The sequence below is a fragment of the Scyliorhinus canicula genome, chromosome 4 (assembly GCF_902713615.1).
Source record: "Scyliorhinus canicula chromosome 4, sScyCan1.1, whole genome shotgun sequence".
NCBI lineage: Eukaryota > Metazoa > Chordata > Chondrichthyes > Carcharhiniformes > Scyliorhinidae > Scyliorhinus > Scyliorhinus canicula.
The window spans coordinates 91,028,407-91,040,362 of record NC_052149.1 but is presented as its reverse complement, the minus strand read 5'-3'; the positions used below and the strand labels follow the sequence as shown (position 1 = coordinate 91,040,362).

The 11,956-nt window shown below is 45.8% G+C and overlaps 1 protein-coding gene across 2 annotated transcripts in view; it reads left to right on the top strand.

The window, feature by feature from the left end:
- Positions 1–221: 221 nt before the first annotated feature.
- The window catches only part of LOC119964795 (fibronectin type III domain-containing protein 7-like), a 39,325-nt gene continuing 27,590 nt past the window's right edge, over positions 222–11,956 (top strand). For both annotated transcript variants that reach the window (XM_038794790.1, XM_038794791.1), the window contains exons 1-5: positions 222–615; positions 1,281–1,299; positions 1,625–1,882; positions 8,835–9,089; positions 9,714–9,974. In XM_038794790.1, coding sequence (XP_038650718.1) covers positions 568–615; positions 1,281–1,299; positions 1,625–1,882; positions 8,835–9,089; positions 9,714–9,974 — 841 coding nt within the window. In that variant the 5' untranslated portion in view covers positions 222–567. The remainder of the gene's footprint in view (positions 616–1,280; positions 1,300–1,624; positions 1,883–8,834; positions 9,090–9,713; positions 9,975–11,956) is intronic.

The window sequence follows — 11,956 nt, the reverse complement described above, 5'->3', positions numbered from 1 at the left end:
AAAATGAAGTCGGAGAAAATGGTGCAAAAACGATTAAATGAGAGCAATCAAAACAGACTTCCCTTGTCACCATCCTTAACCAGAGAGGCAGTGTAGACTTTGGGGGGGGGGGGGGGGGGGGTGTTGGTGAAGGTCAGCAGCCGAACGGTGGTAGCTGCTGAATCAGTTAGTTTGACGTTCAATTTATCGCCAAGCATGACAATTGGCTTGGGTGAGCCTGGAGAAAGGGTGGCCTTAAACCATCAACTACAAACATCACTTCGCTCCAGAGCTTCCAGATTTGACTCCCACCAGAATTCCAGGTGTGCCCATGCAGTCCCTGGGAGAAGGTTGTCGGATTGAAATCAGGCAAGCAGCTCGCGCGAACACAAACACGGGCCTGCAATCTCCTATTGGACAGTGTGGAATGAAAGAGGCGGTGTCTGAGAGCAGGATTTATAGGCATTTAGCAGCTGGAAGTGAGCTCCATAGAAAGTGACATCTCGAATCTGTTTATCTGCAGTGAAACTGCATGCTGCCTTTGCCCAGATCTGCTCACAGTCTGCTGGTGGAGAAACCTATCAAACAATGGCTATCAGAGGATTGACTTATGTGCTGTTAGCCTGCATTGCGAACGTGAGTTACAACAACTGCGTTTCAAAAAGATACATTTCAAGTTTTCATTAATATAGTTACTTTGCCAACTGTCGCGTTTCTCCAGCCTCTCACATTACTGCCTTCAAATGCGATCAAATTGAATTAACTCCGTTATTAAATTGTATTTATGTATAAATATATACGTACATAAATAGTTAATCATTTTAAAATAGGAATGCATAGCGCTGATGTATTTGCACGTCTGATACACTCGACTATCACAAAAGAGCTTAATGTTCTGCAGTGGGGGGAGATGCTGAACATTAGAACACTGCTTCTTTCAAAAGCTGTCAGCGTCTCCCAACCTTGCGCTCTGAATCAATAGAGAGATTCAAAAAGGGAAATGGCAAATAGAAATGTGATATTTCTGCCCTACACTCAAACCGGTGACAAGATAAAAACTCGTGCCTTCCTCGGGTCACATTTCTACCCAGTGGCTGATCTATCGGAGTGACAGGAAAGTGCCGGAATAAAACTATCAGAGGGGAAAAGAAGGGGAAAGATTGCGGTTAATCCTGCCCTGGCCCTGACCGCTCTTGTTACGATAAACATCCCCGGGCGTGCAGGTGAAAATTGCATTCAACGTACAATGGACCCGGCGCCTTTATTTTATTCAAACGTTATTTTTGTTCCCCCTCCCCCAGATCTCCTCGTCCAGCACGGGTAAGACAATTCTTCCTTCGGAGATGACTTTTCTACTTGTTGTGACTACAGTTGTGATCACCTATCGATCAGGCCTCAAGAGGGAACATGTCCCTTTGGTTGTGAAGAGCAACACTTCGAACGACAAAAAAAGGATACGGGAATGTATATGGTCATAAAAAGTTCTACCCAATATATTACAGAGCCTATATAATGATATGCACACTATATAATGATATACTGTATCTATATACACATAGATGCACAATCATATACTGTACGCGGCCATACAAGCTCGCACCCACACTATATAAACATAATGAACCTGCCCTATTTTCCTTTGTAGATTTCACCATGAGCATTTACACTGTGACCTCCAGGAGTATTTCAGCCCGCTGGAGCAGGTATGTGGGTGCACATTCCTACAGGTTTTCTGCAACCTCCAATGCAGCTACGGGACAACCAGCCTTCGTTATTTTCAACAACCGGTTCATTCTCGGTTCAGTCTCCCCCTTGTTACCTGCAACTCTGTACAATGTCAAAGTCGAGGTTCTGGACGGGGACGGCAACGTACTGGCCGAAGCTCAATCGCAACAAGCAACGGGTGAGTTTTGCAAATCTGCATTTTGACAGCTCCTAATCCGGAGGGGTAACAATAACTTCCTCTCAAAGTAACTGCGAGGAGACTGGCACCCGCCAGTGTTTGTACACGGGTTGCCATGAAAGCTCGGGGTGTAACATGAGGCTAAACCGTGAAAATCCCAAAATTGCTGCCTGATATGCGCTGTAATTAGACTTTGCGGAAACAACATCTCACTGTCTGTTTCACTATGGAAATGGGTCGAACAGTGTGACGTTTCTGTACTTGCACAGTAAATACGAAGTAAGATCACTGAAGAAAGACAAGTCCTGCCCATTTCAGCCTAAGTAACCTTTTAAGGACATGCTAAGTATTGATTGTTGCAAATCTGGCATTAAAAATTAACCATCAGAAGTACAGTCTCACTCCATCAGCTGTTAATTGTTAATGGAGATTTTAAAAATGGGCAAATGTCAATTTTTTTGCCTTTACTTTCTATCTCTTTTTCTTCGTTTCCTTAATCCACCCCCCCCCCCCCCCCCTCTCTTTCTGTCCTTTTGGGCTGAATTTTAATTCCACAGTCCCGATCCTGATAATGGGCCGAATTCCAGGTTGTGAACCGGAAGTGGCGGTGGCAGAACCCTAAAGGATATCTTTGGAGCGGGACAATTAAGAGGCTGTCCTGGGTTCCCCATCCAGTTAATCACAGAATCACAGAATACAACTGTACAGAAGAGGCCTTTCAGCCCATCGAGTCTGCACCAATGCGTGAAAGGCCCTGACCTGCCCATCTAATCCCACTTGCCAGAACTTGGCCCATAGGTTTGAATGTTATGACGTGCCAAGTACTCATCCAGGTACTTTTTAAAGGATGCAAGGCATCCCGCCTCGACCACCCTCCCAGGCAGTGCATTCCAGACATCGCCACCCTCTGGTTAAAAACATTTTTCCTCAAATCTTCCCTAAACCTCCCACCCCTCACTTTGAACTTGTGCCCCTCGTAAGTGACCCTGCAACTAAGGGGAACAGCTGCTCCCTATCCACCCTGCCCATGCCCCTCATAATCTTGTACACCTCAATCAGGTCGTCCCTCTGTCTTCTCTGCTCCAGAGAAAACAACTCAAGCCTATCCAACCTCCCTTTATAACTTAAAATGTTCCATCCCAGGCACCATTCTGGTGAATCTTCTCTACACCCTCTCCAGTGCAATTATATCCTTCCTTCAATGTGGCAATGAGAATTGCACCCTGTACTCCATCTGTGGCCTCACCAAAGTTCTATACAGCTCCAGGATGACACCCCTGCTTAAATTGGGCTCCACAGCCAGGAGGTGCAGAGAACGCATGGGGAGCCAATGGAAGAGGTGGGTGATGCCACTGTAGATGGCTGAGGTAAGTTGTCCAAATTTCTAACTCGGCCACAACTGCTAGGCAAGGCCATCATTGCAGAGGGGGATCCCTCCACAGAATGGCCTGAGGCTCGCAGTAGCTGTGGTCCTCACAGCCTAGTGGATCCATGCAGGGCTGGTTTACAGGATACACCTCTTCCCACCTTCCATTCTCCCCATTGTGAGGTTGCCCGATCTACATGCCCTCGATTGGAAGGCACCTTCCACCACCTCTCTGAAAATAAACAGCTGAGCCAATAATGAGAAATTACCAACATGCCTTTGAATCATTAGTTGCCCTTGCCCATGAACTGAATTTGCTTGCCAGGTCATTTCCGAGGGCTTCTAAGAGTCAACCACATTGTCTGTGGACACTTGTAGGCCACACCAGACCAGGCGTTAGTGAACCAGATTTTTGAGACCGGATTTTTAAATCCAGATTTATTGACTTAATTCAAATTCCAGCAACTGCAGTGGTAGGGTTTGAACCTTTGCCCCAAGAGGGCCTCTGGATTACTAGTCCAGTGACATTACCACAATGCCACCATCTATGTACCTGAATGTTTTGGGCCCTGGAGAGTTTCTTACCGGTTTAGCCCACACTTAGGGCTGTATTAGAACATAGAAAATACAGCAAAGATCAGGCCCTTCGGCCCACAATGTTGTGCCGAACTTTTGTCCTAGATTAAGAACAAATTAATCTACACTCCATCATTCTACTGTAATCCATGTACCTATCCAATAGCCGCTTGAAGGTCCCTAATGTTTCCGACTCAACTACTTCCACAGGCAGTGCATTCCATGCCCTCACTACTCTCTGGGTAAAGAACCTACCTCTGACATCCCGCCTATATCTTCCACCATTCACCTTAAATTTATGTCCCCTTGTAATGGTTTGTTCCACCCGGGGAAAAGTCCCTGACTGTCTACTCTATCTACTCCCCTGATCATCTTATAAACCTCTATCAAGTCTCCCCTCATCCTTCTCCATTCTAATGAGAAAAGGCCTAGCACCTGAAACCTTTCCTCGTAGGACCTACTCTCCATTCCAGGCAACATCATGGTAAATCTCCTTTGCACCTTTTCCAAAGCTTCCACGTCCTTCCTAAAATGAGACGACCAGAACTGCACACAGTACTCCAAATGTGGCCGTACCAAGGTTTTGTACAGCTGCATCATCACCGCACGGCTCTTAAATTCAATCGACTTGAGTGGCAACTTTCAAAGATCTATGAACATAGACTCCAAGATCTCTCTGCTCCTCCACATTACCAAGAACCCTACCGTTAATCCTGTATTCCGCATTCATATTTGTCCTTCCAAAATGGACAACCTCACACTTTTCAGGGTTAAACTCCATCTGCCACTTCTCAGCCCAGCTCTGCATTCTATCTATGTCTCTTTGAAGCCGACAACAGCCCTCCTCACTATCCACAACACCACCAATCTTCGTATCATCTGCAAAAAGATCATTGCCAACGGCTCTGCAATTTCATCTCTTGCTGCCCATAGAATCCTTGGATATATCCCGTCAGGCTCGGGGGACGTGACTATCCTCAAGTTTTTCAAAATGCCCAACACATCTTCCTTCCTAACAAGTATCTCCTCGAGCTTACCAGTCTGTTTCACACTGTCCTCTCCAACAATATGGCCCCTCACATTCATAAATACTGAAGAAAAGCACTCGTTCAAGACCTCTCCTATCTCTTCAGACTCGATACACAATCTGCCGCTACTGTCCTTGATCGGACCTACCCTCGCTCTAGTCATTCTCATATTTCTCACATATGTGTAAAAGGCCTTGGGGTTTTCCTTGATCCTACCCGCCAAAGATTTTTCATGCCCCCACTTAGCTCTTCTAATCCATTTCTTCAGTTCCTCCTGGCTATCTTGTATCCCTCCAAAGCCCTGTCTGAACCTTGTTTCCTCAGTCTTACAGAAGTCTCCTTTTAACAAGACATTCAACCTCTCTTGTCAACCATGGTTCCCTCACTTGACCATCTCTTCCCTGCCTGACAGGGACATACATATCAAGGACACGTAGTATCTGTTCCTTGAACAAGTTCCACATTTCAATTGTGTCCTTTCATGACAGCCTATGTTCCCAACTTATGCACTTCAGTTCTTGTCTGACAGCATCGTATTTACCCTTCCCCCAATTGTAAACCTTGCCCTGTTGCACACACCTATCCCTCTCCATTACTAAAGTGAAAGTCACAGAATTGTGGTCACTATCTCCAAAATGCTCTCCCACTAACAAATCTATCACTTGCCCTGGTTCATTACCAAGTTACAAATCCAATATGGCCTCCCCTCTGGTCGGACAATCTACATACTGTGTTAGAAAAGCTTCATGAACACACTGCACAAACACCATCCCATCCAAACTATTTGATCTAAAGAGTTTCAACTCAATATTTGGGAAGTTGAAGTCACCCATGACTACTACCCTATGACTTCTGCACCTTTCCAAAATCTGTTTCCCAATCTGTTCCTCCACATCTCTGCTGCTATTGGAGGGCCTATAGAAAACTCCCAACAAGGAGACTTCTCCTTTTCTATTTCTGACATCAACCCATACTACCTCAGTAGGCAGATCCTCCTCGAACTGCCTTTCTGCAGCTGTTATATTATCTCTAATTAACAATGCCACCCCCCACCTCTTTTACCACCCTCCCTAATCTTATTGAAACATCTATAACCAGGAGCCTCCAACAACCATTTCTGCCCCTCTTCTATCCAAGTTTCCATCTTGGCCACCACATCGTAGTCCCAAGTACCGATCCATGCCTTAAGTTCACCCACCTTATTCCTGATGCTTCTTGCGTTCAAGTATACACACTTCAACCCATCTCCATGCCTGCAAGTACTCTCCTTTGTCAGTGTTACCTTCCCCACTGCCTCACTACACGCTTTGACGTCCTGAACATTGGCTACCTTAGTTGCTGACGACAAATCCGGTTCCCATTCTCCTGCCAAATTAGTTTAAACCCTCCTGGAGAGGCTTGTATTCTCCTGCCCCGCCCACTGCAAGAACTCCATGGGCAAGCCACGGAGAACACGGCCAGAGAACCTCGCCCTTTGAATTTCTTTTAGCACTGGGGAGCTGAAAGGGTGGCCTGATTTCTAAGTGAGCTTGTGGGTCCCCCACACCCCCACCCATGGCAATCTCACCCCCAACACATATGAACACTACCCTACACCCCACAAGTAAGGACACCCCGCTATGGTCCCCCCTCTTTAGGCCCCCATGCCCCCTTCCATCACCCCCTCCCTCTGGGACCCTCACCCATCACCCCTCCAACCTCCCGGAGACCCCTACGTACCTGCCCTGCACTCCCCCACCCTTCAAACCCCCCTCCACCCTCATTTCATGGGCATGGGTCCCCCTCGCCCCCTGACCCTTTGCAATGCCACCCTGGAACTTGGGCACCCTTGCACTGCCACCCTGGCACCCAGGAAGTGCTTTTGCTGGCTTGGCAGTATCATCTGGGCACCTTGGCAGTGTCAGGGTGGCAGTGCCAAGCTGCCGTCCTGGCAGTGCCAAGGTGGCCATGTTCCAGGGGGAGGGCCAGGGGGCCACCTTGCACTTACCCCGAATACCCAGGGGTCTCGATGGCCCAGGAAACATCCTGGGTGCTGCATGGCCTGGTCCACATTTGTGTGGACCAGCACTGATCGGCGCCCGGCCGCTGAATCGAAGGAGGCCGTTGGATCCCGGGCAGGTAGGTCGTAAGTAGATTTACAACCTACTTGCGCGAGAGACATTCGGTCCTGCCCATTTTGGGCGGGGCTCCGACCCCGATGTCTCGTGGGACTCTGGAGAATCTCGTGAGGTGCGGAGGCTATCAGGAGGCTCGCTGGAGGCCTTTCCTTAGATTCTCCGGCTCCGTTACGCTCTCCGTTGAGCGCAACGCTGACAGAGAATCGCGCCCTAAGTGTTGCGATGTTTATGTCGGAGACAATAATATGTTGGCGTGAAATTCATCTGTTCCCTTTATTTAATAAAGGTATCAATCTGATTATTTTAAACAAATTAGTAACTTTGCTAGAATTGCAGAACGGTGAATGCAATTAAAATATATTAAAATTTTGCCTATTTATATGGCAAATAGTAATTTCTAGACAATGACTTTATACCGTAAGATACTGATGATTAAATCCTTCATTGATTTTGTTGAATTTCCCTCTCTTTAATTTTAGATGATACTTAAAGGACTAATGTAACCGCTCGAATAGACCATTTGGAATTTTTAAACTTGCAATTATGTATAATTGCTACTATGCTTTCTTCATACTAGCTGCAATTATGAGCCCTGTCTCAGTTGGTAAAGTCAAGGAATCAAATCCCACTCCTGATGCTTGAACATCCGATCCAGGCTGACACCAATGCAGTACTGAGGGGATGCTGCACTCTTGGACGTGCTGCCTTCAGATGAGATGCAGCACCAAGGTCTTGGCTTCCCTCTAAAGTGAAAGTATAAGATCCAAGTGACACATGTCAAAGAAGAACGAGGGCCTCCTCTTGGTGCTCTGCAAATATTTAACAATGAGTTAAAATTTCATGACCAGCATCACATAGATAACATCTTCCCCTCAAGCACACCTCTCTCCCCATGACTGCCTCTTGTTTGTTGTTCCTGGAATCATAGAATCACACAGCACCGAAGCACATTTGGCCCATCATGCTTGTCTCAAAGCTTTCAAAGAACTAGCCAATTAGTTCAACTACCCAGCCTTTTCCTAAAGTCCTATAACTGTTTCCTTTCAAAGTAAAAACCCAATTGCCTGCTGAAAGCTTCCATGAATCTGCCACGACCACCCTTTCAGGAAATGCTTCCCAGATCACAGCAACACTATGCATAAAATAAACTTCTCCTCATCTCCCCATTTCCTTTTGCCTACTATTTTAAACTTGTGTTCTCTAGTTACTCTCCTGCAAGTGGAAATGGTTTCCTCTTACATACCCTATCAAAACCCCTCGTAATTTTGAACACCTCTATTGAATCCCCACTTAGCCTCCTCTGCTCTAAGGCGAGCAATAAAAAGAAAAGAAAATTAAGGTGAACACTCCCAGCTTCTCTATTCTCTTCACATAACTGAAATCCCTCGTGCCACATCAGTTTAACTAGATGACCTTAATTATCTGAGTTTTTCAACTTTAAACGTCTGAATGACGTGCCCTCTAAAGCAATCAGAAAAATCAACATCTACTGTGCAAGGCTTTTAGACCAAATAGTCAGAAATAGTGAGCAGCGAATGGCTAAATTCCAATGTGTAATTTCAATGGGTGAGACTTGCTGCTGGGAGCAAAACGTCAGAAAATCACTGATTATGTATAGTCTAATATTAGCTGTTGTTTCAGCATTAAGGTGGGTGAACTGTAAGCAGTTCAATGGTTGCTGGCTCCTGTAATCACTGGTAGAGGACGACAGTCAGTCAATATTAAAATGATGCAGATTATTGCAAAAATAGTCTTAATTAAATTGAGGCAAGCTTATTATTAAAAATGAAATACTATTTACTATTTATATTGCCGATTATTTTGGAGAAGACACATTGTGAGTTAATTGTGACTTTGTTTTATAGCTCCTGATGTCCCTTTAGATATAAATGCTTATTCAAAGACCAGCAGTAGCATTACCGTGAATTGGTCAGCAGTTCCCAAAGCCACTCGCTATGTCTTGAAAGCAAAAGCTGGTAGTTCAATCATTGAAACCACTGTCAACGATTCATCTGGGACCTTGACAGGGTTGCAGCCGTATACTTTATATACCATCTCTGTACAATCTTCTAACGTTGGAGGAAACAGTCAATCATCACAACCTATAGAAACGAGAACAGGTATGTTCAAAGAACCTCAAGTATGGTGAAATGAGAAAGTGTCAACTCAACAGGGGTTCTGGACAAAAGCAAATATACAAGCTTCCACACAATGTAATCTGAGGTCATCTTTATAACAACATGAAAACTTAACACGGACTTGATTTTAAAATATTCATAAATCCATTCATATACACAGAGTTTAAATGTGGCCCATTTGACAATTAAATTTCAAATTATTTCAGTGGAAGTTGACTTTTTTTAAGGAGCTTATATTGTAAAAATGGAACAAAATTAGTTTGAATTTGAAACTCTAATAGACATTTTAAAGAATACAGGTTCATAGTAATCAATTTCTTTACTATATATACATAAAATAATTTAATTACGCAATCATGTGGCTCATAAGTTCAATGCACTTAATTTTTAAAATGATCATTTAATTGTAAACGTGTATAATAAGGAAGTGGAGTGAGATACTTAGAGCAAACTATTGGAAATGGAAAGACCTCATGACAGCTTAAAATTACTTTCTTCATTAATTGAAGAGTATTTTTCAAGGTACTATTTAATCAGTTGCCTCTAATGCCAGGTTTTCAATTCTATAATGATTAGAATTGTCTATTAATTCAAATTCTGTTACAGTTTTAGCTGCCCCCGTCATCCATTCATCTTCACCAGATTTCAAGACGATAATGGTCAGTTTGGAGCCTGTGCCCCAAGCAGTGAAATACAGCTTCATTATCATCAGGTCAGATGCTGCAGGCAACAAGATTAAAAAGACCATAACCTCGACCAATACAGCATTCACTAACCTGGACCCAGGTGTTTGGTATACTATAAAAGCACATGCTTTGGATGCCAATGGTATACCTGGAGATGACAAGATAAAAGAACAAATAACAAGTAAGAGACAAACAATTTTATTTTAAAAAGATTTATCAGTAATTGATTGTCCAGAGACCAAGTTCTTGGCCCGCTCTGATTTCTCATCTAAATGTTGCCCCTGGGTGACTTTATTCAAAAGCACAACATTAATTTTCACTTCACCACCACCTCTCTTGACTCCTCCACTGTTGCTAAATTATCAGATTGCTTATGAAATGAAATGAAATGAAAATCGCTTATTGTCACGAGTAGGCTTCAATGAAGTTACTGTGAAAAGCCCCTAGTCGCCATATTCCGGCGCCTGTCCGGGGAGGCTGGTACGGGAATCGAACCGTGCTGCTGGCCTGCTTGGTCTGCTTTAAAAGCCAGCGATTTAGCTCAGTGAGCTAAACCAGCCCTTATCTCATGTCCAGTGCTGGTTGAGGACACGTTTCCTTCAATTCAATATTGGGAAGACTGAAGGTATTTTCTTCAGTTCCTGCTTCAAACTTTGTTGCATAACTACCAACTCCATCCCCCTCCCTTGCTACCAGGCTCTTCGCAGTCTTGGGGTAGAATCTCGCCAACAGCAGAACGGTGAAGTGGGTGGAAAATACGGCAAGAATGGGGAAACGTGATTCTCACCAGCGAGATCGCGTTTTCCAATATTTCCAGGCCTCTCGCCGGAGGCATAGCAAGAAATCCACCACGGAAGGTCAGGAATCTCATTTAAATGCATTAGCATATCATTAGCGAGCCCTCCCGCTGGGACTCAGTCATCGCTGAATATGCATTGGTCACGCCGGCGCGATTTACAACAGCTGTATAAAAGTGAGAACCTGGCAACTTCACTTATTGGAGGTGAGTGCTCAAGTCACCATCATTCTGCAGGGTGCCAGTTGTATAGGGGCCACCAGAGATGGCATGGGGTACCCAGATAAGTTAAACCTGTGGCTGGAGGGTTGGTTCTGTCTTGGGGGGGATGGGGTCACTCACAAGCCTTAGCGGCTCTTCGTGGCTGTGAGCCTCGTGATTTAAAGGGACCTGGCAGCTGATATTCAGGAGGTGCTTCCCGTGTTCTCCTTGCTGGGTTGTGATGATATACCTGCTGAGCGATTGCCTTTCCAGAGTGGCAGCTGGAAAGTGGATGGAAGGTGGTGAATCCACAGACTCAGCACAGGGGCAACTGTGAGGTCCCAAGCAGGGTCCCATTGGATACCAAGCTGCATGGGCAGGGGGACTCTGACAAGGGCTGTCTATGAGGTCAGAGGATGGAGGACCCCCAAACTCAGGCAGCACTCCGAATCCAGAGGACATGAACTTTTTGGAAGTTCAAGGCCACTGGTTCTGGAGGCCAGGCAGTCAGGAATTTGTGTGTGGGTGGCTTGCTGTTCAAGTTGGATCTGCAACCCTTGAGAGCTTGGGGAATGAGAGTGCACTCTAAGGGTGAAGTTGACTCCCTTGGGCGGGGGGGGGGGGGGGGGGGGGGGGGGGGGGGGGGGCGGGGGGAGCACATGGATTGCTGTGGGTCTCAAGGGTCAAAGTGCTTCATTCAGGTGGAGTTGAGAGGGGCAACTGTGGGTAATTGTGTGACGGGGAGGGAGTGAGCTCAGTGGAAAGGTGCTCACATAGGGGCATGCGGATGGGCGGATGTTCCAGATCCTGAGAGCGCTGAGGGCCTGGGCGTTGTCAGGACTCCTCATTGCTCATTTTGATGTTCTCTTACTTTCAGTTTTTGATTCTGGAGAATCATGGAGCCAGTCGAGCTGGCAATTCCTTTGACCTGCAATTGATGTGCCGCTGCATGGGGCCAGGAACAGCACCCTGCAGCAGAAGGGGAGACAGGGCCCATTGATCTTCCAGGAGCAGGGCAACAGATGGCAGAACCGTGAAGGAGACACTACTGGCCACAGGTCTTCCATCGTAGAACTTCCTACCTCCAGAAGTCAGAGGTCCAGTGCTGGAAAAGATTGCACCTGTCCCGGGGGACAGAGGATGACCTATGCCAGGTGATACAAGAG